General features: G+C 38.2%; 1 protein-coding gene across 6 annotated transcripts in view; it reads left to right on the plus strand.

Annotated features, from left to right (window-relative positions):
* LOC307147062 (transmembrane protease serine 9-like) overlaps positions 1-26,119 on the plus strand; it is a 46,036-nt gene extending 19,917 nt beyond the window's left edge. For 2 of the 6 annotated variants that reach the window (XM_079851517.1, XM_079851520.1), the window contains exons 7-20: positions 6,698-6,932; positions 7,372-7,499; positions 8,702-8,980; positions 10,727-10,822; positions 10,920-11,052; positions 11,309-11,430; positions 11,564-11,842; positions 11,957-12,049; positions 12,147-12,282; positions 15,735-15,927; positions 17,506-17,774; positions 17,886-18,031; positions 24,682-25,111; positions 25,408-26,099. In XM_079851517.1, the coding sequence (XP_079707643.1) occupies positions 6,698-6,932; positions 7,372-7,499; positions 8,702-8,980; positions 10,727-10,822; positions 10,920-11,052; positions 11,309-11,430; positions 11,564-11,842; positions 11,957-12,049; positions 12,147-12,282; positions 15,735-15,927; positions 17,506-17,774; positions 17,886-18,031; positions 24,682-25,095 (2,523 nt within the window). In that variant the 3' untranslated portion in view covers positions 25,096-25,111; positions 25,408-26,099. Of the gene's footprint in view, positions 1-5,694; positions 5,780-6,697; positions 6,933-7,371; positions 7,500-8,701; positions 8,981-10,726; positions 10,823-10,919; positions 11,053-11,308; positions 11,431-11,563; positions 11,843-11,956; positions 12,050-12,146; positions 12,283-15,734; positions 15,928-17,505; positions 17,775-17,885; positions 18,032-24,681 lie in introns of all 6 variants that reach the window. The other 4 variants (XM_079851518.1, XM_079851519.1, XM_079851521.1 and 1 more) reach the window with 3 other exon arrangements.
* The last annotated feature ends 310 nt before the right edge of the window (positions 26,120-26,429 follow it).

Below are 26,429 nucleotides of genomic sequence, written 5' to 3' on the forward strand. Positions count from 1 at the left end.
ACTTCGCCTACCAATTGGCTTACAGCCCTTGATCCGGGCAATTTCCCTTGTAGGAGTTGCATTAATTGTAATGCGATGATTATGGGTAATTCCTTTTCACATCCACGGACCGGCAAGACATTCTCTGTGAGAGGGAGAATTACTTGCCGTACGTCCTTTGTTGTTTACTTGCTCAAATGCCCATGTGGGCTCTGTTATGTTGGTAAAACAAAAAGAGAGTTAAGAACAAGATTACACGAACACAAAAGTAACATACGCAATCACGATATTAAGTCACCCGTGGCGAGACATTTTAATGAGTTTGGACATGATATCTGTACTTTGAAATTTCAAGGCATTGAGTTAGTTAAACCTTTTCAACGGGGTGGAAATAGGGAGCGTTACCTTCTTCAGCGAGAGGCATTTTGGATTTATACACTTCAAACAGTATACCCTAATGGTTTAAATGAAGAATTGCCTTTGAATTGTTTTTTATGAAATCATGTCATTGAAATCATGTAAAAATGTATTTACCATGTATTCTGAAATTAATTTCTTTATACAGTTCAAATAGTATACCCTAATGGTCTAAATGAAGAATTGCCTTTGAATTGTTTATGAAATCATGTAATTTTTTTTTTTTTTTTTGTATTTACCATGTATTCTGAAGTTAATTTGTTTTTACACTTTAAACAGTATACCTTAATGGTTTAAATGAAGAACTGTCTCTGAATTGTTTTTTATGAAATCATGTAATTTGAAATTAATATTATTTTTTTTTTTTTTTTTTTTTTTTTTTTTTTTTTTTTTGTATTTATCATGCATTCTGAAATTAATTTGTTTATACACTTCAAACAGTATACCCTAATGGTTTAAATGAAGAATTGCCTTTGAATTATTATTTTTTATGAAATCATGTAATTTGAAATTATTATTATTATTATATTTTTTTTTTGTATAAATTGTTCATAAGGGTCACATGGATATATGGTATGTTGTGTTATTCCTGGTGTTTCCACAATGTTGGTAACTTGATGCACCTGAAGGTGCTGATGATTTGCGGAATGAGGTTCACCTGTGAGGTGTTTCTTTTTTAAAAAACAATCTTTTCGGTGTTTCATAGTACACACTGATGATGGCTTAGGCCGAAACGCGTCTGTGAGGACATGGTAATAATAAATGTATGAAAATAGAACCTGAGAGTGCGGTTTTTCATCTTTACTTCTGAGACCACTCTCTCCCAACTGGCCCGTGAAAGTTGAGAGGAACAGTCGACGGTCAGCCCCTGACCCCTATGCAGGGCCATCACGTCCTGCACCCCTTCGTGAACCTCTCTGTTGGGCTCCCCCACGGGACTGAAATCTCCTCTGGGGATAAGTGGCAGAATTTTGTCTTTGGGCACGAAAGGTCTGCCCTTGAACACTAACAGGATTGCCACTCATTTGTCTAGACCAAGCAGGTTGCTGTGGTCTTTGTGTTTCTCGAAACCTTGGTCTGAAGACTGGAGCTGGTTTATGACAAGCCCGCTGGACAGCTTCTCTTGTTGTAATGGAGCGCTCAGCCTTATCCAGCACCTCCTGAGAATTTGAATTAAAAACGTGACCGGGAATTACTGGCAAATTCATTAGTTCGCTTCTTATGGTCTCTGGCAAAGAGGTCTGTGCCAGCCATATCTGTCTACGACATAAAACAGCCGAAGACATAGCGTCCCCCACATCACGTGTCAATTGTGAGTGGGCTGCCAGAGCAGAATCAACAAGGTTCCTAGAATCTTGGTCATCCGAACTTACTGTTTTCCGTAAGGCTGCTAAGAGGATAGCCAAAGCATTGCCTGTACGAGCTGCACGTGCAGTGGCATTAAAGGATCGTGAGATCAAACGGTCAGTTTTCGCACACTCCTTCTTGGGACAGCGAGGGTTAGCTGATACATAGGCTGGTCCCAGAGTTGTCCATGATGCTATTTCTTGTTCTACCGGTGGCATGTCCCCCAGTCCAGTTTCTTTTGGGTAATGGGCATTGGCCAACCGTCTGCAGCCTGCATTGAATTGAGGTTTCTGAGATGGTTTCTTCCATGCTGTCCTCAACATTGAGGTATAATCATCTGCCACTGGAATGCAAGATGGAGAATTAGTCTGACCATTGCTGTTTGGCAATATCGGCAGCAATGAGAGGCCATAATACCCTCACACCAGGTAAGGCCACACACAATCCCACTGACTGCGCACAGCAGTAAAGGGTATATCAAGCCCACACAAAGCAAAGAAGGCCTGCACTTAGTACGCGAACGTATTTAGCAGGCCTATATCAACCCCCAACAGCTGCGAACAGTGATATAGGGCTCCAAAAGGAGAAAATACTCACCAAAATTTTTGTAATGAAGTATATTCACTAGGTTACTGATGGATACTCTGAAAGAAAACAGAAATACCCATAATATTGAATGGCTAGTATGTTTAGAAACTAGCCTCCGAATATCTGAATAATACAATAAAACTAATCTCAATTCATAAGCACATATAGCATGAATTGAGTGTTTGTATTGAAATATTGAATGGCTAGTATGAAAACTAGCCTCAAATATCAATATAAACTTATCACAATTCAAGCATTTGAATTAAAGGAGACATATCATGCTTTTAAATTGTTCCTTTTTACATATAAATCATACATTTGTAGTCTATATAAAGCGGAACTGCAATGCTTGGGTCTGAATTCCTCATTATTATAGCTCCACGGGCCCCTTTTTTACCCCTTTTCCGAGGTGCTTCTGAGAGCAACTCGTTTTGGTGCGGTCTCTTTAAATACAATTGAGACACTTCATACCCCGCCCCCTCTCCAGGTTGCAGAGGTTCAACTCCACCCCGTTCGGCCATTTTTGTAGTCTGATAGCAGAGATAGGATTATCTAGCGGCACAGAAACTTTTTATTCACACGTTATTAACAAAATGTCAACAACGGAAGACTTGTCCAGCCAGCCTTACATGTTCGAGCCAGAGTTGGAGCCGGAGCGAAATGAAAATGAAGACGACAAACCTGCAGAACAACGTCTTCATATGGATGTATCGCAATGGTGTGTTACTGTATTTATACATGAAACTTTGGTCTTCCGACCTTTTACCACCGTGTCAATTTATTTTGATTAATATGTGCGAGGGAGAGAGAGCAAGACAGCGTCTAGTTTGGAGACGGTGATGTCTTGTTTACACTTTCGCCGGGCTCCGAGAGAGAGTGCGAGCGCGCGCGAGACCGGGTCTCTCTCTCTCTCTGCTCGTTCTTTCAGTTAAACATGCGCCACAAGCGCGGCAGTTCATCTACATTAGACGGTGTAATGAAGCGTGTGGGTTACTACATCCAACAACCGATCATTTTAACTTACCCTCTCGTAACTTCTGCATCCTTTAGCTTGGACTACAAAATTGCAGCGAGAAATAATAATGGCGGATCGCTCGAAGTGTTGGGCCGGAAGTCAATGTCCTTATTTGGCAATTCCGCTGCAAATACTGTGACGTGATAGTTCAAAAAACGTCATAGATAACAGAAAAATCGGAACAGGTTGAAAAATATGACCAAAACAGAATATAAAGATATCAACGAAGCACCTGAAGAGAATAATTTCATCTTTTCTGTACTTCTAAACACTCCAAATATACAACAAAATGCATTTAAGGGCTAAAAAAGTGCATTTAGCATGATATGTCCCCTTTAAGTGATTGCATAGATAAACAAAAAATAATACAACAAAATAAAATACCACAATTCACAGGGGCACAAGGCACCTGCACCACTTTGGTGATGAATTGAATGGTAAATAACAATATAATTCGGTTCCTACCTGTACCAGGTCTCTAAGGCGAGAAAGGTAAAGAGAACGAGTCGGAAGTTTAACTCGCCTTTTATAGCGCGTGACGTTCAGCTTCCGGGGTCATGGGCATGACTTTGTTTACATAAGGTCTCGAGAGAAGGCGGAACGAAGGTTATCATCCTATTAGACCGTAGTGACGGTCAGAGTGAGGTCGAAACAGATCTGTCTGCTTGTGTTTCAGTGCGTGCGAATGAAAAAAAACAAAAAACATCTGTAACATTTCTCTGCCGATTGTCTCGGCGTACTTCTGCACAACTGCTCCTGATGTAAAACATGATGAAATGATTTGGCGGTTTTACTTTTCATGCAATCAAAATTTCACAGTCCATTTCAAAGTGCAACGAGCCTTTAAAGTAGCCTACCATTAATTGGAAAAGTGTATTACAGGTGCATTGGAGTGTATTAGGAATACACTAAAGAAATAAAACGTTTTCTTTATTTGTCATAAATTTTTACTTTTGTACCTACTTTCTATATGTATGTAAAGCTGCTTTGCAACCATGCAAAATGTGAAAAGTGCTATAGAAATACATTTTAATTTAATTAAAAAATACCTGATATTCAAAGTGTGGTTAAATTATTGAAAAGGTAAATGTAATAATTATAAAACTTACTTCATGATTATGAATTATTATTTTTTTGCAACTCAAAACACATTTCTTGTAAACTTTAATCTATACTATTTTATATACTCAACAAGTAGAACTCAAATACAGTTCATTGTATTGTACATTTAATCAGAACAGGTCAACAGAGGATTCAACAAAAATGTTACTGAAGCAGTACTTACAGGCCCGGCTGCAGAATGAAATGACTGAGGGGGCATGTGAAATTGTTAAGGGGGCTTAACTTTATACCATCAATGAACAATACACACTGATAACTTGCTTAGTAAAAAAAGATAAGCCAGCGTCATTTATTATGCATATATTAACCCTTTCACGCTTAATTTTAATATTCTAACTGACCATAGTGAGTTTTTTCAAGGCGACTGTTATTTTAGAATTTAGAACGTTCCCCCTTAATGTTTCCATGGCAACGCGTCATATTTGTCACGTGACACACCGCGGATGTATCGCTTTTATTTCCTTTTCCCTTTTTTATTCAAAATATTCACAAACTTGCTTACCATATCTGATATTCCGATTCTCAAAAATGTGTTTGTGAGTGTGTTTGGTCATTTAAAAAAAACCTTTATAAATAATCTTGATCTTGATCTATAACGTGAGATGGCTAGCTGTTTCTTTGCGCCGCAGTTCAGAGAATCCTGTGAGTCATCAATTTCTCCCGAAATACATGCAAGAAAGTGGAATAGAAGAATAGAGTAAACTACTTTATAGTTACTTCCACTGTGTTTGTCTGATATGAATAACACACGTCGGCAAATTATATTTGAATAGATTGTTATTGCTGCTTCCACAGACATCAGTGTGTATTTTACAAACTCCAAATGTATTGTTTTACTAGTGCTTAATGTGTTTTTAAATGTCTGAAACCAAAAATAAACATTGTGAGGTTGAAAACACTGCATAGTTGTGATATATGACAGCGCTGAGCGCGTCCGACTTTGGCTCAGCGCCAGCCAACGCGCGAAAGCACAATTTGAATCTGGCAGTTATGTCGTCACTCGTCACTGAACATTCTAAATCCCATATATGGGACTGTACCGCTCAAAAGGTTAAACATTTCATTTGTAACCATGAATACAAAAATGAAACTGAGGGGGCACAAATCAGATCTGAGGGGGCAATGCCCCCTTTTGCCCCCTCGTGGCGCCGGGCCTGAGTACTTAAATATTTAACAAATTAAATAATTTTATTTGCAAATTGCTCATTGTTACATTTGCGTTGTAGGCAGAAGTTGTGTTTGGAAATTCTGCCCTTACAGCACCTGTTAGCAGAAATAAGATATTTCAGTTCATACCTCACATTTTCTGTGGTAAGCACAAAAATAAAGTCTCATTTTAATATATATATATATATATATATATATATATATATATATATATATATATATATATATATATATTTCTTAATATTAAGCCTAAAATGTGTTTAATGTCACTATTATAGTATGGTCTCTGTAGAATAGCAGTCTTTAAATGCAATATATTTAAAGTGTAAAGTATACTTGCAATAGTTCCACTTTAGAACAATCAAATTTACTTAAGTATATAACTTAAAGGAGAACTCCGGTCAATTTTAACATTGAGCTCATTTTTTTGTACATTTGGAGTGCTGTCAATACAGAGAACAACGACAAAAATCGGTGTTGCCAACACCGAGTTATTCTATTTTTAAAATTTGCACCCTGTTGACTTCAATGGGGCAAGTTTTAAACCTGCTTTTAGCCTCTTAACATCCTTGATGTGTCATTACAAGTGCACAGAAAATGTGAGTGATTCCTTCAGAGTGAACACGAGTGAATCTGACTGCAGTAGATGTGAAAGATATGTATAAAAATGATGTTATTTAAGCCAGCGCAAATACCTGTTTACATCCTGTTTTTCGGTTGAAGTCCAAAGTAGTCGATTGCCAAGTTCACAGGTACTAAACCTATGCGCGTGAACTCGATTTTTGTCGTTGTTCTCTGTACTGACAGCACTCCAAATATACAAAAAAATGAGCTCAATGTTAAAATTGACCGGAGTTCTCCTTTAATATATATACTTAAGTGAGAAGCAGGAGACTCAAGCTAAAGTCTCCATTTAGATCTTAAAGAAATCTTATTTCTGTCTAGGAGGAACATTTGGGATATTAAAGAGATCTCTTTTTTTTTTTTTCTTTCAGGAAGCTTTCTTCAGACAGCATATATGTTCAATATAGCTCATGTGGTATCCTCTCTTTCATTTCTTAGGGAGATTCTGGTGGTCCATTACAGTGTAAGCAGGGTTCTGGATGGATCTTAGCTGGTGTCACTAATTTTGGGATTCCTTGCAGCACTGGAATTACCCCTGACGGTTATGCTAGAGTATCCGAATTCCAAAACTGGATCTTGGAAAATGTTAATGGATCAGGCATTGGATTTGTGACTTTTAAATCTGATGGTGAAGATAAGGACAGCAGCTTTCTGTGCTATGGAGAAGAGACAGGTAGGTGTGAAAACAGGGAACAAAACGGGTTCTATACGTAAAGCCGGGGACACACTTAACGACTGTAAGGCTCATTATGAATGTAATTTGATACTTTCGACTGATCATTCCCAAACGCGCCGAGTCAGAGACAGTCGCGTTCACAGTCGTGTTTAAAATCTGCTCCAGTCATTGGAAACATTCTGTAAGTGTGTTGAGTTCAGTCTTGGAATGTTTCAGCTAGTCGTTAAGTGTTTCACTCCTGCTTTAGTGAATGTATGAAATAAAATCAACAATATTTTTTACAGCATTTATTAAACTCGGTAAGTGTTTATTTTGCAATATTAAAAGTTGTGTGGATTAAAGTGAAAGTTTACCCAAAATTGTGTAGTAAGCAGTTTACAGATCGAAATTTCAGCCAGTTCATGTCATTTTTAAGTGTATGTACATATATATATAGTTTCAGGCCTTTTCTACCCATTTGGAAATGGAGACATAAAGAATCCCTCTCAAGATGATGGAAGCTCTCCAAAAGTATTCTTGGAAAAGCCCTTTGTATATTTTGGACGTGTTTATCGACAGACCTATGTAAGCACATTGTCTTCATAGATTGTGTGTATGTATCTGTGTCATTGCATTCGGAAGGTGTTCACAATCCACTCCATAACACAAAATGACAAAGCAAAAACCAGATTTGCGGTAAAAAGAACACTGAAATACTACACTGACATAAGTATTTAGAGAATTAACAGTTGAAGCTCCTCTGACAGGTGTTACAGCCTCAAGTCATTTTTGGGTGTGATGCAACAAGCTTTGCTCACCTGGATTTGAAGATTTTCTGCAATTCTTTTCTGCAGATTGATGTGTTAAAAATTTTTAAAGCATTAAATTATTCCTCAAAAGGACATTTTCAATATTAGATAATTAAAATCATAATTTTGAAATAATCTGTTGAATTGATTGTTTCATTGTCTCAATAACAATAATAAAACAATATTAAAATCATAAAAACAGTATTACTTTTTCAGCTTTTACACAAATTACATGATGAACTGTACATTACATACATACATGTAAGAATTCTCATTCGTGGTTTATAGTGAGTTTTGAGTAAAAGTGTAATATTAATCTTTTAAATTTTGTTATGTAGCTTGATGCTAATTGTAGCTCTAATGCCCACTGCGTCAGGAACTATTCGTTTAACAAATTAGTTTATGGAATAGAATTCACACAAGGTCCCAAGAATATGTTTTTTCATACTTCAGATAATAGGTGGATTATTGTAAGGTGGGATGAAAGTTGTGTATATTGGCAAGCCATGTAATGCCAGAATAAATGCTAAAAATGGCTGAATATAAACAAAAGAATAATGATAAAAGAATAATGAAGATTAAGTCTCATACCGGCAGAGGTGTGAAAGGTTCATCGAGTGAGAACAATAGAAACATGAATGATCGCCTCATCAGACCTTAGACAATAGACTGCAAATGCATGTTTACAGGGCAATAACATATTTTATTAGCATCTTAGCCTTCTATAAAAACTCACATGACATGGTCTTACAAAATGTTTCATATAGACATAAGTCTTGAACTGTAAACTCCCAAGAGTCATCTTTCTAAATATATGTTGATTATGAGTCTATACAGAATGACTTATGAGTAGCAACCTTTTTATTTTGGGTATGTCATTTATGCCTCACTTGCCAAAATGGGGTATATGGGGTACAGTATCCAATTTATATCGTATAGCCAAATCTCTTTTATAATATTGTTTTATCTCTGCTTCAGGTTAATAACAACGGGCATTTGACATTCGATGGACCTCTTTCAGAGCCGGTATCCAATTATTTACTGTCGCAAGTCAACAGAGACATCATTGCTCCACTGTGGACAGACATGAACAACACTGTCACTGGAAACATCTCCTATCGTCAGGTCACCAGAGGCGGACTCTTACTAGCAGCCTCAAACAACATAAACCAGTATTTTCCCAGTCTGAACTTCACTGCCTCATGGCTGTTCATTGCCACTTGGGATAAAGTACCATACTTTAACAACTCACAATCAGTAAGCCAGCCTATATGTTAATGTCATAAGTCTTTTGAAATTTTTGTGTTCCAAGCACTATTCAAATTATTTGAGGTATATCGATTTAAAGGAGAACTCCGGTCAATTTTAACATTGAGCTCATTTTTTTGTAAATTTGGAGTGCTGTCAGTACAGAGAACAACGCCAAAAATCGGTGTTGCCTACACCGAGTTATCCTCTTTTTAAAATTTGCACCCTGTTGACTTCAATGGGGCAAGTTTTAAACCTGCTTTTAGCCTCTTAACATCCTTGATGTGTCATTACAAGTGCCCAGCCATGTGAGTGATTCCTTCAGAGTGAACACGGTGAATCTGACTGCAGTAGATGTGAAAGATATGTATAAAAGTGATGTTAATTCAGCCAGCGCACATACCTGTATTTATTTCCTGTTTTCGGTCGAAGTCCACAGTAGTCGATTGTCGAGTTCTCCACTGTTGCTTAGTTACCTATGATCACGCGCGTGAACTCGACAATCGACTACTATGGACTTCGACCGAAAACAGGAAATAAATACAGGTATGAGCGCTGGCCGAATTAACTTCATTTTTATTCATATCTTTCACATCTACTGCAGTCAGATTCACCGTGTTCACTCTGAAGGAATCACTCACATGACCTGTGCACTTGTAATGACACATCAAGGATGTTAAGAGGCTAAAAGCAGGTTTAAAACTTGCCCCATTGAAGTCAACAGGGTGCAAATTTTAAAAAGAGGATAACACGGTGTAGGCAACACCGATTTTTGTCGTTGTTCTCTGTACTGACAGCACTCCAAATTTACAAAAAAAATTAGCTCAATGTTAAAATTGACCGGAGTTCTCCTTTAATTCCAATATATTTTGGTGTCTCTAAACAGACAAGGTTCATGGATTAGAATGATCAAGTTTTATTTTCTCTTATATGTTTTTAAGTCTCTAAGAATCCAGGTAAACCAATGTTAGGCCAACATAACTTTCCAAATTGTTCCAAACTAAGATACATTTTAGCAATAGTTAATTAAATAGTTAATAGTTAATAGTTAAAAGTAACAGAGTAAAGGTACGGTCACGTTTTGTTATGTATTCTCGGTTTTGTTTAACCTTATTGTTATGTGGTCCTTTCGGTTACTTTTTGCCCTGTTCTGTTCCTGTTTCCTGTGCCACATGTTGTAGTCCTGTGTAGGTTTTTTTCTGTTAATTAGTATTTGATTGTTCCCTGGTGTGTCTTGTCAGCCCTTGTGTTTACCCCTGGTGTTTAAACCCCTGTGTTCCCTGTGTTCTTTGTCAGGTCTTGTCCCTCTGTGGATGTTATACGTTGGTTGTCTCAGTTCTGCTATTTTGATCATGATTCCTTATGTTTTGTTTCTGGATTGAATCTTGATTTTTTAAACTCCACTGCATTTGAATCCTCTCGCCCTTGTTTCTGAGTTTCACCAACGTAACACGTTTACCATTGCTTGGCAAAATTTCAAGGGCGAAATCAGAAACAGAAAGCTGATTGGTTTGAAAAATGCTTCTGTGTGAGCAGTGAATTCAATAGACAATGAACCTTTTTGCCAACAAATTTCACTGAAATGTCGCTTCAATAATTTGGGTAAAAGTAATAGGAAAGCTTTTTATGTATATCAAAGCACAAAATTGAAAGATAAATATCTTTTATTTAAGGCACTGCAGAATTAATCAAGAATAAAAATGACATGACACTCTGTCTATGAGCTATTAGGATAATTTTCTTTTTCTGTAACAGAGTTCATCTTTTCAAGTTGTTTTGGTCTCTGGTGGCTCTCTGTCTTTTGTCATGATGAACTACGGAAATATCTCCTCTACAGATCAATGGTTTCAGGTTAGAAAGAATTTGAAATCTGACACTAAAATAATATTGGAGAACTTTGCACCACAAAGCTTTTTTGATGATTATGATGATAAATTTTTCTACTCAGGCTGGCTATGGCACAATAGACTCAACAAATTATTCCTCAATCCCTGTGTCTGATGAAAATAAGCTGTCCAACTCCAGCAATGTCAATGTCCCGGGACGCTGGGCATTTCGTGTTGATGGTGGACCTGAAGAGGGTAATCCTTTGACTCTGTGCAATGACTTTTTTGAAGCCATGATCTGGTCAAATTAGACCAATTACAACTTAAAAAAAAGAAGTAGAAAATGCTTGTGACCAGTGTAATAAGTATACATTTAAAGTATACATTTAAATACATTTTGTACAATTTTAATTTAGGGATTTTTGCAGTTGGACTTTGTTAAAACACTCAACCATTATAACCACTAAATAATATACAATTTAATATTAAGATATTCCTTTTTCAATTGCAGGAATTTTTTACCCGTATGGAGATGAGGATACAAAGAACCCTGCGAAAGATTTTGGAAGTTCTCCACTGATCACTCTCGAGCAGCCATTTGTCTACTTTGGGCATGTTTATAATCAACTAAATGTAAGCAGCATTTTCACATTCATGACACTATCTTAGTTTTATTGAAACAACATGAGTAGCTTTATATTCCACTTTAAGAATATTACTTAAAAGTCCAGATGACTGAGCTTTCACTATTTTGGTCTCATAACAGGTGAATAACAAGGGGTACTTGACTTTTGAAGAACCGTTTTACCAGTGGGATCCCTATGATTTTCCTGCATACTCGACTAGAGACATCATCGCTCCACTGTGGACAGACATTGACATTACAGATAAAGGAACCATCTCTTACCGACAAGTAACAGATGGTCATCTCTTGAATCGGGCTTCAAGAGACATAAACCAATATTACCCCAACTTGAACTTCTCTGCCTCATGGGTTTTTATTGCTACATGGGATAAAGTACCGTACTATGGATACAGGCGGACAGTAAGTTTTTCATTCAATTATCATGCACTTTTATTGCATAATATTTTAATTGAACTGAAATTTAGGGCATATCCAGAATGATTGTATTGATGAAGAATTCCCGGTCTCTTCCAGGAGTCGACCTTCCAAGTGGTTTTGGTGTCTGGAAAAAACCTGTCATTTACACTCATGCATTATGATCATATCACCTCCACCTCAGCTGCAGAGGTAAAGCAGTGTGGAAAATGTGCTAATATGATCTTTGGTAGTGTGAAATGTTTTTGGATTTAATGGATTTTATTCTTTGTGTTTTCTTCATTAACAGTCCGGCTATGACACAATTTGCTCTACCAATTTCTTTTCAATTCCTGTTCCCGACATCACAAACCTGCCATACACAAGCAATGTCAACGTCACGGGTAGATGGGTATTTCGTGTTGACAATTCATCAGAAAGAAATGGTAAAGAAATGTCTTAATGAAATGTGCCATTGATCTCAGTTTCATATGTCTAACTTTATAATTGGTGTCTCAAAACATGCATTTGTGTTTCTTCAAAATCCACGAGAGACAGGCCAGCAGGGTAAAACCAAAGAACAGGAAACCAAAGGCGTTCTCAGAAATGCAGTGTGACACTAGGCAAGACTTCACAATGAGTGATTGAATAAACAGGGCTTATATGGGCAGAAATGGGAAACAGGTGTCAGTAATCAGAAAAGGGAGGGAGTGCCGAACCTCTCTACGTACACCGGACCTACTAATAGGAATCTCGCTAGAGAGGCCAGTCTACTTCGAGTGAAACTAAACGAGCCAATGCACATTGGCGTGCAATCATTTGCATCAGCTGTTCAGCAACGCAGCGCGGGTATATAATGAGCAGAAGTTGCTATTGCACTTCAGTCTTTTGCTTCGGAGACTGAAGTGCAAATGAAGACTTCGAAGACTTCGATGCTTTCTACAAACTCCCAGGAGATTATGAAATTCTACGAGCCAGCTTTTTTTTGGACCTCTCCACTCTGGTACGGGCGTGACAGCACAGCAGCACGAGCGGTCTTTTTCTCTCTCTTTTCTCTCTCTTTCCTGTTTTTTGTTTTTGCCTTTTGAGCAAACAAAAAGCTGTTTTCACAGCTGGTAAGGTGCGCAGAGAGCGCTCAAAAGCCGTTTTCACGGCTGGTAAGTCCAGCGAGAGAGAGACAGTGCACAGACAGGTGCACATTCCTGTCTGTGTTTGCGGTGACCGTTCCCCTGCGTGCTTCAGCACCAGCGAGAGCAGTCCTTAAAAGAGCTTACACAGATAGAATGCGTCTTTTCAAAGATGACATTCTATCTGTGTGTTTCTGGATGCGGTCGCTACCTGGAATTGCAGGATGGTCACGATTGCTGCCTCGTGTGTCTGGGCCTCGAACACGCTGAGGCATCCTTCGTGGATGAGTCATGTACCCATTGTGGGAAGATGACCTTCTAGGAGCTGCAGTCGAGCCTCTCGTTCCTGCAAAGGGTTCCTCCTCAGAGGGTTGCTTCAAGCTCTGACACGGGAGACCTGAGGATCACGGTGAGCGCGCTTCTTCGGGGAACCAACCCCCTAGGAACCCTCATCCCTCTCACGCTCCGCAGCCAGTAGAGCCACCAATGGAATGCACTGGACCATCCTCGAAGTGTGTACCAGTCGTTTCCTTCAGTGCTCCCCGCGATGAACAAATGTTGATCACTGCATCGGAGGGTGGGTCAGACCTCTCCGCGGACAACGGCTCTGCGCCGCTGCCTCCTTCGGGTGTGCCAGCAGTGCCCGAGTCGGACCTGGAGAAGATGGCCATGCCTTCCCAGGCCGCCAACAGGATCGGGCTCGTGTGGAACCCTCCACTGTGTCCCGAGCTGTCCCGAGCATTTTCGAATGCATCCGTCCCCAAAATTGGTTTGTAGCATATGACCTGAAGGACGCGTACTTTCATGTCTCGATTCTTCCTCGACACAGGCCGTTTCTGGGGTTCAAGGGTCGAGTATATCAGTACAAGGTCCTTTGGGCTGTCCCTGTCTCTCCGTGTCTTCACGAAAATCAAGGAGGGGGCCCTTGTTCACATGAGAGAACAGGGCGTTCGCATCATCAACTATCTCGACGACTGGCTCCTACTAGCACACTCTCGAGATCAGTTATGCGAACACAGGGACCTCGTGTTCAGGCACCTCAGCCAGTTGGGTCCTCAGGTCAACTGGGAAAAGAGCAAACTCGCCCTTGTGCAGAGGATCTCTTTTCTCGGTATGGAGTTGGATTCGGTCGCACAGACAGCGGGTCTCACAGAGGAACATACTCAGTCGGTGCTGAACTGGACGGCAGCAGATGGCGGCGTCCCACTGAAATTCTTTCAGTGGCTCCTGGGGCATATGGCAGCAGCGGTATGAGATATATGAGACCGCTTCAGCACTGGCTTCACGGCCGAGTCCCGAGATGGGCGTGGCATTACGGCACTCACCGGGTGACTATCACACCGGCGTGCCACTAGACCTTCAACCCGTGGTCAGGCCCTTGTTCCTGCGGGCAGGAGTCCCCTTGGAACAGGTGTCCAGACATGCTGTGGTGTTCACAGATGCCTCTGCCACCGGTTGAGGTGCCACGTACAAAGGGCATGCAGTGTCAGGGGTGTGGACAGGCCCTCAACTGCATTGGCACATCAACTGCCTCGAGTTTCTAGCTGTACGTCTCGCTCTGAGCCACTTAAAAAGCCTGCTACAGGGCAGAGACGTGCTGGTCCGTACGGACAACACTTTGACCATTGCGTACATCAACCGACAAGGTGGTCTACGCTCCCATCGCATGTCGCAACTCGCCCGCCATCTCCTCCTCTGGAGTCAGAAGCATCTGAGGTCGTTTCGAGCCATGTATGTCCCCGGTGTGCTCAACCATGTGGACAACGAGCATTCACTAGCTGTGCTCCCGGGAGAATAGTGACTATTCATCCCCAGGCGGTTCAGCTGATCTGGAGAGAGTTCGGGGAGGCTCAGGTAGACCTGTTTGCCTCCTCAGAGACCTCCCATTGCCAGTTGTTTTATTCCCTGACCGAGGGAACACTCTGCACAGATACACTGGCACACAGCTGGCCCCGGGGCCTCCGCAAATATGCGTTTCCCCCAGTGAGCCTACTTGCACAGACCCTGGAAAAAAACATTACTGGTGTGAATCTTTAGACAAAACAATGGCACTGATATATTTTAAGATATGTCAGATATGTCATTATTTATTGAAATATTTATTATATATATGTATGTATAAAGTCATCTTATGTGAAAAGTGCCTTTTGATTGGCTCGTAGGGCTGTGAAACGATTAATCCCAATGAATTGCATCCAAAATAAAAGTGTGTTTACATAATATATGTGTGTGTACTGTGTATAATTATTTAGTATATAAAAATACTCACACATGCATGTTTATTTTTAAGAAATATTTGCATGTATATACTGTATATATATTTATATATAATTTATATTATATATAAATATTATATATATATAAAAAAAAACCTTAAATATATACAAATGTGTATTTATATATACAAAATAATTATACACAGTACACACACATATATTATGTAAACACAAACTTTTATTTTGGATGCGATTGATCGTGATTAATCGTTTCACAGCCCTAAGCTGCTTGAATACAGCAGTGCAATCTCAGGAATTGATCATATTTATCAATATTTTATGTGGGGTTGGAAAGGATAACTTTTTCATCATGTTTTTTTTTGTTGTTGTTTTTTTTAATAATAATACCTTTATAGTAATAACATAAAATGTTGGCTACATATATTGAATCAGGAATTAAACATGGGTCTCCATCAAATGAGGTGCATTATGCTGTCTGCAGCTGTACTGCTGGAGATGTTGGATAAAACAACATTGTGTTTTTTGTGTTTGCAGCCTCAGATGATCTTCCCAGTGCTCAGGTGTGTGGAAGAACCACATTTAGCAGCAGCAGGATAGTAGGAGGTCAGAACGCTTCAGCTGGACGCTGGCCGTGGCAGGCTAGCCTTCTTCTGGACGGCAGACACTACTGTGGAGGTTCTCTCATCAACAAACAGTGGGTGCTGACCGCTGCCCACTGTGTTGATGGGTAAACTCATTAAACTAAATACTTCTGCTTTCATAGATGCTTTGAGAAGATTACATTTTGACTGAGGAATTTATTTAACCTTAAGTGTCACCCCCCATTTTTTAAATATACATGAAAATGCACATTTCGACTATAAATGGTTGTAATTAAAGAATGCTTTGGAGTATAGACGTAAAATTGGTCTTGTTTTAAAGAAGACATTTGGCAGATTTTTGTTGAAGTGAAATAAATTAAAAAAGTGAAACAAAAAAAAAGTTATAGAAGTTTGAGTTTATGAAAATGTACAATGTAAAAACTTTAATTATTCATATTTTATATAAAATATATATTTTTCAAACCTGGCCGACTCTAAAACTGCTAGAAAATCAAAGCCAAAAATCTGAATAAGTTGTGTTTCAAATTTTAGGTTGATATCTCAAAAAATGAGCTTTCAGTGAGATTTTGTTTGGGCGCAGTACCAAACATTTTCACTAGGTGACAACCAGACTCCATTACTGCCCATATAAGGGCGCCTCCATTTCCATATGTTATTAAAAACATGTTAATATCTTTTTTTCTAAAATAATTGAATGGATGATATCTTTTGAACTCTTGGCATGAAAACAAACTGAGGTTTCAACCATTCTTTCATGATTTTTCATGTTCATTGCTATTTCAAAATAAAGGTCTAAACACGCCTTAGGAATATGAAAATATTCTTGTTGCAAATTGATAAATTACAGCTCCTCTCTAATTTATTTTGAAAATGTGAAATGTGTAACCAAATATGAAAACTAGAGTTTGTAAGCTTTCAAATGATATATAGTTTGTCAAGATTAGTTTATGTTTATTATAGGATATTACTGTTTTAAATATGTAATGATTTTGGGCCCACCGGTGGGCCGGTGACACTTAAGAGGTTAAAGCCTAATGTATCATATTTGATATGCAAATTTCTAAGGCCAACATGATCAAAACTTTGCTGAAAAAATGCCTTTTTGTTTTTTTAATTTTAGTATACATCTTCAATAAATAAAGGCCTTTTAGTATAACTGTAAAAATGTCCCCTTTTAGCTTGTGGTTCATGTTCTCTTATTGCTGTGAAATCTTTACTGTTTTAGACAGTATAAATGTAAGAATGAAGTATTGTTAGTAATATTTCAAGATGAACATTTACTGGACTGAAGCTGCTTAGATTTACTTGATTATCCATGTTTAATTTTTTTTTATCTTGTTCAAATGTAAGTATCAAATATGATCCATCAGCTATTTGTTCACCTCTCAATCATTACATTGCATTTCATAATACATTTTAGAACTACAGAGCTCTGATCATAAAACTAAGCATTTAAATGTTATCTTAGTAAGACATATTATTGGCAGATATAGAGACAACTGATATTTATATGCATTTTATGCAAGTAGTCTGTTCAAAGAGAGAGATTTTTTATAATATTCTGTCTAATGTCTCAATAAACGCTAAAAACGAATTTTAAATAAAAAGATTTTTCAGACTTATTTTTAATATGTTAGGCTTTACAGGTTTAAAACTCTTCTTGACTACTTTGTTTTTTTTTTCTTTATATTTCTATTTTTCAGTTATTACATCTATTATTCAACTGTGGTTTTGGGGCGACAGACCCAGGAAGGCTTCAACCCGAACGAAGTTTTCAGAGATGTGATGGCAGTTGTCAAACATCCCAGTTACAACTATCTTACGAATGACAATGATATCGCTCTGCTCAAACTGAAATCTCCCGTCACCTTCACTGACTACATCAGACCCGTGTGTCTAGCAGCTGATCACAGTGTGTTTAACAACGGCACAGACAGCTGGATCACTGGATGGGGAAACATTAGTGAAGGAGGTGAAAATTCATTCCTGTTTAACTTAGTTACATTAAACTTAACATGAAATGCCTTTCACAATCCCATTCAAAACACGATAGAGTAACAGGATTCTCATGTCTTTCCTACAGTGTCCCTCCCGTCCCCTAAAGTTCTACAGGAAGTGGAGGTTCCTATAATTGGTAATAGACAGTGCAACTGTCTCTATGGAGTTGGAAGTATAACAGAAAACATGATCTGTACTGGTCGACTGGAAGGAGGCAAGGACTCATGTCAGGTACACAAACCCTGTTCAACTTGTGTTTACAAGGTAAACAATAACGCTGTGTCCTAAATCGAATACTTCCCTACTATATAGCTTGCAAAAAACAGTTCACTAACAGAGTAGTACATAGTATTCAAAAAGTAGATGGCGAAAAGTACAAGACCGGCGAGATTCTGAAGTGTGCATAAGATTGTAACCGTCTCCAAAAAAACTCTTAGGAGGCTAACACAATAAATTTAAGGGAGGGATCTACCGACCAGATTTGCAATCGACCCCAGTGCTATAACTCAAACATATAAACTTCATAACACATATATGCCAAAAAATAGAGTTTTTAAAGTTTATATGAAAAGACACATAAAAATATTTGCATTGACAAAACCCTATATCTATCTATATATACATATACATTATATATATATATATATATATATATATATATTTCTAGAGTGTTTGGCATGGTAATGGGTATGACAAAGTTGATATATTTGGTCTTGGAGAACAGATCAGCTACACTGCTGCTGTAGATTATTGCTGCTGCTGGACTTGCTACGGTCAATACATATACAACACACTGATGTAAGCATGTAATACATGCTGCTGCTGTACAATATAGCGTACATGAATCCCCCCCCCCCCCCCCCCCCAACAGAGCAGGTGACATGATATTTGACAATACAATACAAACCGAGTGTACTGTACATCAGAAAATCCCCCACCCCCAGCAGATCTACCGCCAAAACATATATTCTGCTACTTCTCCAAAGAGCCATAGGAACGTGTGATTGCTATATATGCAGAGGCGGACAGAGTACACAGCTACATTACTTGAGTAAAAGTACAGATACCCCTTGCTAAATTTTACTCAAGTACAAGTAAAAGTACTACAGTCAGATGTCTACTTAAGTAAAAGTACTAAAGTACTTGTTTTTAAAAGTACTTGAGTATCAAGAGTACAAGAGTACATTTTCTAAATATTGCATTACTACTGCCACAGTGCTTACATTGGTAAACACAGCAAACACTTGAAGCGAAAACTATCATTAACTTGTTCAGAAAATTGAAATAGTCTGGCGAGGTGGGGCCACGGCTTGGCACATTCCCAGGATGCGATATTTTTTTTCCCAGGATAGTAGGGGAAGACTCATGAATATTCATTAGGGAAGTCATCCCTGATTGGTCTAATGACCTACCCCTAACCCCACCCCTAAACCTACCCGTCACTGGGGTTAAGACCAATCAGGGATGACTTCCCTAATGAATATTCATGAGTCTTCCCCTACCATCCTGGGAAAAAAAATATCGCTCCCGGGATGGACCTGCTGCGTCTTCATCCATTGTTTCGTCCATGGTTTCATCTCTTATCTAAATCTGACCATGGAGTTGACTTTGGCGGAAAGCTGAAGGTGATTGCTGATAGGCTGTCCCAATCAGTGGCGCCTGCACAATCCAATCACACTCTTTTTTCCTTTTTTTTTTTTTTTTTTTAGAATAAGTAATGGGTACTCACAGTTATGGATAGAAATGTAGTGGAGTAAAGAGTACAATATTTGCCTCTCAAATGTACTTGAGTAAAGTCATGAGTACTCCCCAAAAATGATACTCGAGTAAAGTACAGATCCCTCAAAATTGTACTTAAGTACTGTAATCAAGTAAATGTACTCAGTTACTGTCCGGCTCTGTATATATGTGTGTCTGGCTCTTTAGTTTTGAGTCTGAGAAATGGGGCGTATGCTTGGTCTTGGCGGACTATATCTGCCTACCTGTTAAATCTGGGCTGCCATGAGGTGTATATAAGGCGCGTGAAGCATCTCGCAGTGTAGCCCTATGTGTACTAGTGTACCCTTTTTTTTTCAAGCGGTGTCCCTTGTGACTTACCAATGTGGTGTTCTACATATGTGCCTACATACCAGTGTATGTGTGCCACTAAACTAAGTAGTCTGGGCCGTAAGGCTTGGCTCTAGTGGCCTATTAGACTATGTGTACCTGGGCCTGGTTTGCCGAATGGCTTACCTCTAATGACCTGTGACTACAGTATGTGTGTCTGAGCAGAAAGCTCAAACATATCTAATTAGAATGCGCATTATGTGTGGCTTTAACAAATGGTAACATGTTGCAGGCTAATAGAGATGAGAAAAGAAACCCTCCACAACCACCTGAGCAAATAGTATGATGATTTAACATCATTTGATAATCGTCATTGTCAAATTTGTAGGTAACAATTACCTACAAATCGTAATTGTTACCCTATTTGTAAATGTGGAGTCATTTGGAGAACAGATGAATAATGGAGTATGGCTACGAGTATTCAGCTGACCGAGCCCGAACACGCACGCAAATTAAACATAGCCTTGAAAAGTGTTGTTGGAAGTTGGTAAATAAAGTAATACCCCCAGTTAAATGGCTATATGTTTTCTCATGAAGATTTTCTCATGTCCACTATGCTTAGACGCAGTAACCTTACGTAAAAGGCTTGCTGCTGCTGTATCTTAATACGTATCTCTGCTGCTGTATGCTATTATTTTACTCCTGCGTCAAATGCAAGATTGTAAAACACCTTCTTAAACTAATAAGGCATGGTTTGTTGTTTCGTGGATTAAGCAAAGTGAATGCCCATCCCAGTTCTGGAACCCAGAGTTCCCAAAATTTTGTGAAGGTGCTTAATCCAGATGCTGTATAGCAGTGTCCACCAATAGAAATGTAAATCTTTGAGGGTGGCAGACAGTCTCTTGCTGAGATCGTTCAGGAGAGCAGAGGTGATAACGGCCTTTGAAGAGAACTGGTTTGAGGGCCGATGACAACAGGGGAAAGGGGGAAGGTTTTATGAGGCCTAGAGCATTTTGGATTAAATCCATTCGTTACATAATATTAGTTCATTGTTTATTGAACTGCTGCAACCGTTTCACACAGAATTTGATTTTCCATTCACCCCGCACTACTTTTTTTGTGTTTTCAATGTAAAAACGCTCTTGACGTTTTTAACCACAATGACACGTCCTGTGTGAACTTACTGTAAATACAGTTGTCTTGCACACGCTTAATTGAGAATTGATGTCATGGGCCAAATTTAAATAAAAACTATCTTGCAAAAAGAGGACTTATCTAGTCAGAAACCAAAACATCATGTGAGGATGAATCTGCTGTTACCATGGCCATGGTCACACAATTGTTGGAGCAGCAAAAAGAATTCTACAAGGAAATGCTAAACCTGCAGCAAGAGAACTTCAAAGGTTTCATTCAAGTGATGATAGATGGAACTAATAAGAGGCTGGATGGCGTTATAAAAGACGTCCAGGAGCTGAAGACAAGTTTGGAGTTTACACAAAATAAAATGGAGGAGGAGACGTCAGGGCATAAGGAAATTGAAGCTAAAATAAAATCCTTTGAAAGCGATATTATGAAGTCAAAACAGGACATTGATGAATTGCTCACAAAGTTGGATTACATTGATAACCAACATAAAAGGAAAAATATCATCATTGATGGGATTTCTGATGTTGGAGGAGAAAAATGGAATGAATTGGAGCTTAAAGTTCAACAAATGTTCTCCAGTAATTTGGAGCTTGATTGTACCAAGATTGAGATGGAGCGGGTCTAGAGGATTGGTCAGTACCAAGAGGGTGGAAGGCCAAGAAAAATCATGGTGAATCTGCTGCGGCTAAAAGACAAACAGCATATCCTCTCTTCTGTTAAAAAGCTGAAGAGGACCAACATCTATATAAATGAGGATTTCTCTGGGGCAGTGCAACAGAAAAGAAAAGAACTCTGGCCAAAGCTGAAGGCTGCGAGGGAAAGGGGTGAAAGAGCATGGCTGAGGTATGACAAGTTAGTCATTGGGCCAAAAGATGGACATACAGAAAAAGTATAACTTAAAGGGCACTTTAGAAGCGTGTTATTTTTAAATTATCTGTACATTTTTACATCTTTAGCTATGAATATAGGCAGAAAGAAAATACAATCATCTTTGCTAAAGTTTTCTAAAAAGGGTCTAGTCCTGGCCCACTTAAACATATGTAGCCTCAGAAACAAAGTTGATGAAATAATTACACTTTGTCAATCGGAGAATATTCATATCTTAGCATTGACAGAAACCCATTTGGATGACAGTTTTGATAACTCTGTTGTTGCAGTTGATGGCTATAACCTGTACAGAAGAGACCGGGATAAACATGGTGGAGGTGTAGCATTATACATTAAAGATAGCACTGTAGTCCTGCCAAGAAATGATATAATGTGTGTTGATATTGAAATAATATGGATACAGATCCACATCCCTCACTCTAAGCCCTTTTTAGTTGGATGCTGTTATCGCCCCCCAAGCGCTCATGTAAGTTACTTAGACAAAATATGTGAAATTGTAGATAGAGTGTCTGATGAAAGTAAAGACACTTTTCTTTTAGGGGATTTTAACATAGATTGGTTTTCCAAATTTTGTCCCTTACGTAAAAAACTGTCCTCAATGGCCAGCCTCTGTAATTTCACCCAGCTTGTTATTCAGCCCACTAGAATCTCTGTAGGTATTGATGGCAGGAATACATCTACATGTATTGATCTGATATTCACTAATATACCAGAGCTTTGTTCACAAACAGTTTCCAAAGCTGTGGGGTGTAGTGACCACAATCTGATCGCTTTATCAAGAAAAACTAAATTGCCTAAATCTGGAGTCAGAATTGTTCTCCGCAGGTCCTTTAAAAGGTTCAACCCAGAGCTATTTATATTAGACACCAATAATATGCAATGGTCAGATGTTCTTGAAGAACAGAATGTCAACACTGCTTTAAATATGTTTATGGATAAATTAATGAAATTGGTTAATATGCATGCTCCCCTTAGGAAAAGGTCAATAAGAAGTAACAGTGCTCCATGGCTGGACAATGAATTGAGATCATTGATGTTTCAAAGGGATAAAGCCAAAGCAGTTGCTCAAAAAACAGGGAAGCCTGAAGATAGGAAGACGTACTGCACACTAAGAAACAAAGTCACAAAACTAAATCATAGTAAAAAGAGTGGTTATTTTAAACAGAAAATTTATAACTCTGTGAATGATGGGAAAAAACTGTGGAAAATACTGAATGTATTAATGTGCAAGAAGCCAAAGCCATCCCCAAAATTTGTTGAATGTGAGGGGCAGTTCATTACGAAGCCACATGACATTGCAAATTATTTTAACAATTTTTTTACAAGAAAAGTGGATAATTTAAGATCTGACATGAACAAAACTGACAGTGACGCATGCCGGAAATTGGTTGATAACGTAATGCAGGGCAAAAACTGCCATTTCCAATTCAATACTGTAACTCAGGATGCCGTAGAAAAGCTGCATTGTCAGTAAGATGGGCAGGGGTATTGCTATGTCCCGAAAATGCTCTGTATATTGTCCAACTGCTACATTGAAAAATGTCGTCCAAAGTCTTGTTCTGTCTCACTTATATTACTGTCCAGTAGTTTGGACTAGTGCGGCCCAAAAACATCTAAGAAAACTACAAATTGCACAGAATAGAGCAACCAGAGTAGCTCTGCACTGTTCTTTTCGCGCTAGTGTGCGTGAGATGCATATTAAATTATCTTGGTTAACTGTAGAGGCAAAAGTGAAATATAATCTTCTGTTATTCATGCATAAGGTCATGGCTAATGAAGCATATAACTTTATAAAAGAAAAAATATTGTTTAGTGGATATGGTCATGAGCATGTGACACGCTCAGTCAGCAACAAGATAATGATTACTCCTAGTCCAAGATGTAATTTTATGAAGGAAACTATTGTATACAGAGTAGAGTGGAACTCACTTCCATCCAGCGTCAGGGAAATCAAAAGTCAATTTTCTTTTAAGAAAACAATAAAACAGAGATTACAGGAGTGAAAGTATTACCTATTTTATTTTTGTATGTTTTGTTTTAAATTGTTTAAATTGCATGTTGAATAGATGTTGCTTTTTGCATAACTGCATAATTTGTACCGTCCTTTTAAATGTGTGTCATGGCAGCTAATATATCGTATAGTTTTCATAGATCTTACTGATGTATTGATTAATTGAATTTTGTATTTTTGTATTGTGATTTCAGTGGACCCCAGGAAGACTAGCGACCACCATAGTGGGAGCTAATGGGGATCCAAATAAAACAATAAAACAATAAAAGGGAAGTTGCAAGTGGAGTCGAAGATTTGTAGTTAAAGATTTAGTTTTTTGCAATGATTATACCCACCAATAATCGCCAATTTAAAATAACCTTCTTTTTTTCGGTGAAAATGTTAAATATAATTCATTCCTGTGATGTAAAGCTGACTTTTCAGCATCATTACTCCAGTCTTCAGTGTCACATGATCCTTCAGAAATCATTCTAATATGCTGATTTGCTGATCAAAAAACTTTACCTCTTATTATCAATGTTGAAAACAATTGTGCTGCTTCATATTTCTGTGGAAACATGATAAAAAAAAAATGTCCAGGATTCCTTGATGAATAGAAAGTTCAAAAGAACAACATTTATTTGAAATAGAAATCATCTGTAACATTATAAATGACTTTGACACTTTTGATCAATTTAATACATCCTTGCTGAATGAAAGTATTATTTTCTTTAAATAAATCTTACTGACCCCAAACTCTTGAACAGTGTATGTCTCTTTCTACAATGATTGCATTGATTTGTATTTTCAGGGGGATTCAGGAGGTCCGATGGTGAGCACGCAGAGCTCTGTGTGGGTCCAGTCCGGTGTCGTTAGCTTTGGGATTGGCTGTGCTCGACCTGAATATCCCGGTGTTTACACCAGAGTATCCCGCTATCAGGAATGGATCACATCCTTTATGGGCAGTGATCCTCCAGGTTTTGTGCAGTTTACCTCCGCTGGAAATGATTCTGACAACAATTACACCTGTCCTGGTCCTACTCCTACTTCTCCAGCTACTTCTCGTCCTACTTCTCCAGCTACTTCTCGTCCTACTTCTTTCCCTTCTTCCTTAACAATAGGTAAAGAAACTAAAATTCCATCTTCTGCAACATCTCTTACACAAAACTCTTCGCTATCATTTTTTCTATCGCTTATGGCGATACCTTTCTTATTTTATATGTAAAGATACACCACTAAAGATAAACTCAAAAGTTTGGGGTCAGTAAGTTTTGTTTCACCAGCAAGAATGCATCAAATGCTCTTCAAATGTTCTTTTCATTTTTCTATTCATCAAAGAATGGCTACTGAAAATTCAGCTTTCCATCACAGGAACAATTTACATTTTAAAATATATTACAATAGAAAGCAGTTATTTTACAGTACATTGTACTAATATTTCACAATATTACTGTCTTACTGTATTTTTGATCAAATAAATGCAGCCTTGTTGAGCAGAAGAGACTTCTTTCAAAAACATGTTAAAAAATGTATTGACCCCAAACTTTTTGAATGATAGTGTATGCACAAAAATAGACAACAAAGCAATGCTAACATAAGTGGGGTTTGTGCTCAGTGACAGTCAATTACACACTAAACTAAAGAGTTTTGATCTTACAATATTTTGTTGTATTCTTGATTCATCTTACACAATGTTAATTATTCCCTGACTTTCTTCCATATCCTGTATCCCATCAACTTCTATATACTGGGTTATGATAATTTGTTATCTTTTACTGCTATATATATATGCATTTTATATGCGGATGCATATTATATTTCACAAATCACAAAAATATTTTTGTTTTACTGGGTATTGATGTAGTATAATTTGTCACAATCATTTTTGTATTCTGTTGATGTTTTTCCACATATGACGTCACATATCAATGTCATTTCAGTTGATTAAGTGTTTTTATCTATTTAAGAAAGCACAGTTGTTCTGTTAGACTGACTTCTGGATGGGCTGATAGACTTTTGTTGTATTGTGGCACAAAATTATCTTTATTATGTTTCTCTTTAGTCTGTATCATTGGGTGAAATACAATTTGTTATACACTTTTTAGAAATAATCATTTAATTGTGGTTATGGTGGTATACTGCCTATAACTTTTCATTAAGTGAATGTATCTTTATACAATAATTGCCAAAAATAAACGAATAAATAAATTGGAAGTCTTTAGAAAATGCAAAGAAGGCTGGGTTTCTTTACTGTGGGACAATCATTCATTTTCTTCCTCAACTCAATGCATGTCGTCTGGCTTTTGAGTGAAGTTGCTGACTTGCACTGCCTTCACTTTAGACTCAGACTTAGACTTAGACATTTTACAATATACAGTTGAAATTGACTGAGCCCTGGTCAGGCAGCGTCTGCAAGCAGTGTCATGGATGGAAGGAAGTGCTGTCCCGATGATTTTCTCCGCTGTCCTCACCACTCTCTCTACACGTTTCCAGTCTGAGGCGTTGCAGGCCCCAAACCAGACAGAGATGCAGCTGGTCAGTATGCTCTCTATTGTGCCT

Source organism: Squalius cephalus, assembly GCF_949319135.1.
Source record: "Squalius cephalus genome assembly, chromosome: 19".
NCBI lineage: Eukaryota > Metazoa > Chordata > Actinopteri > Cypriniformes > Leuciscidae > Squalius > Squalius cephalus.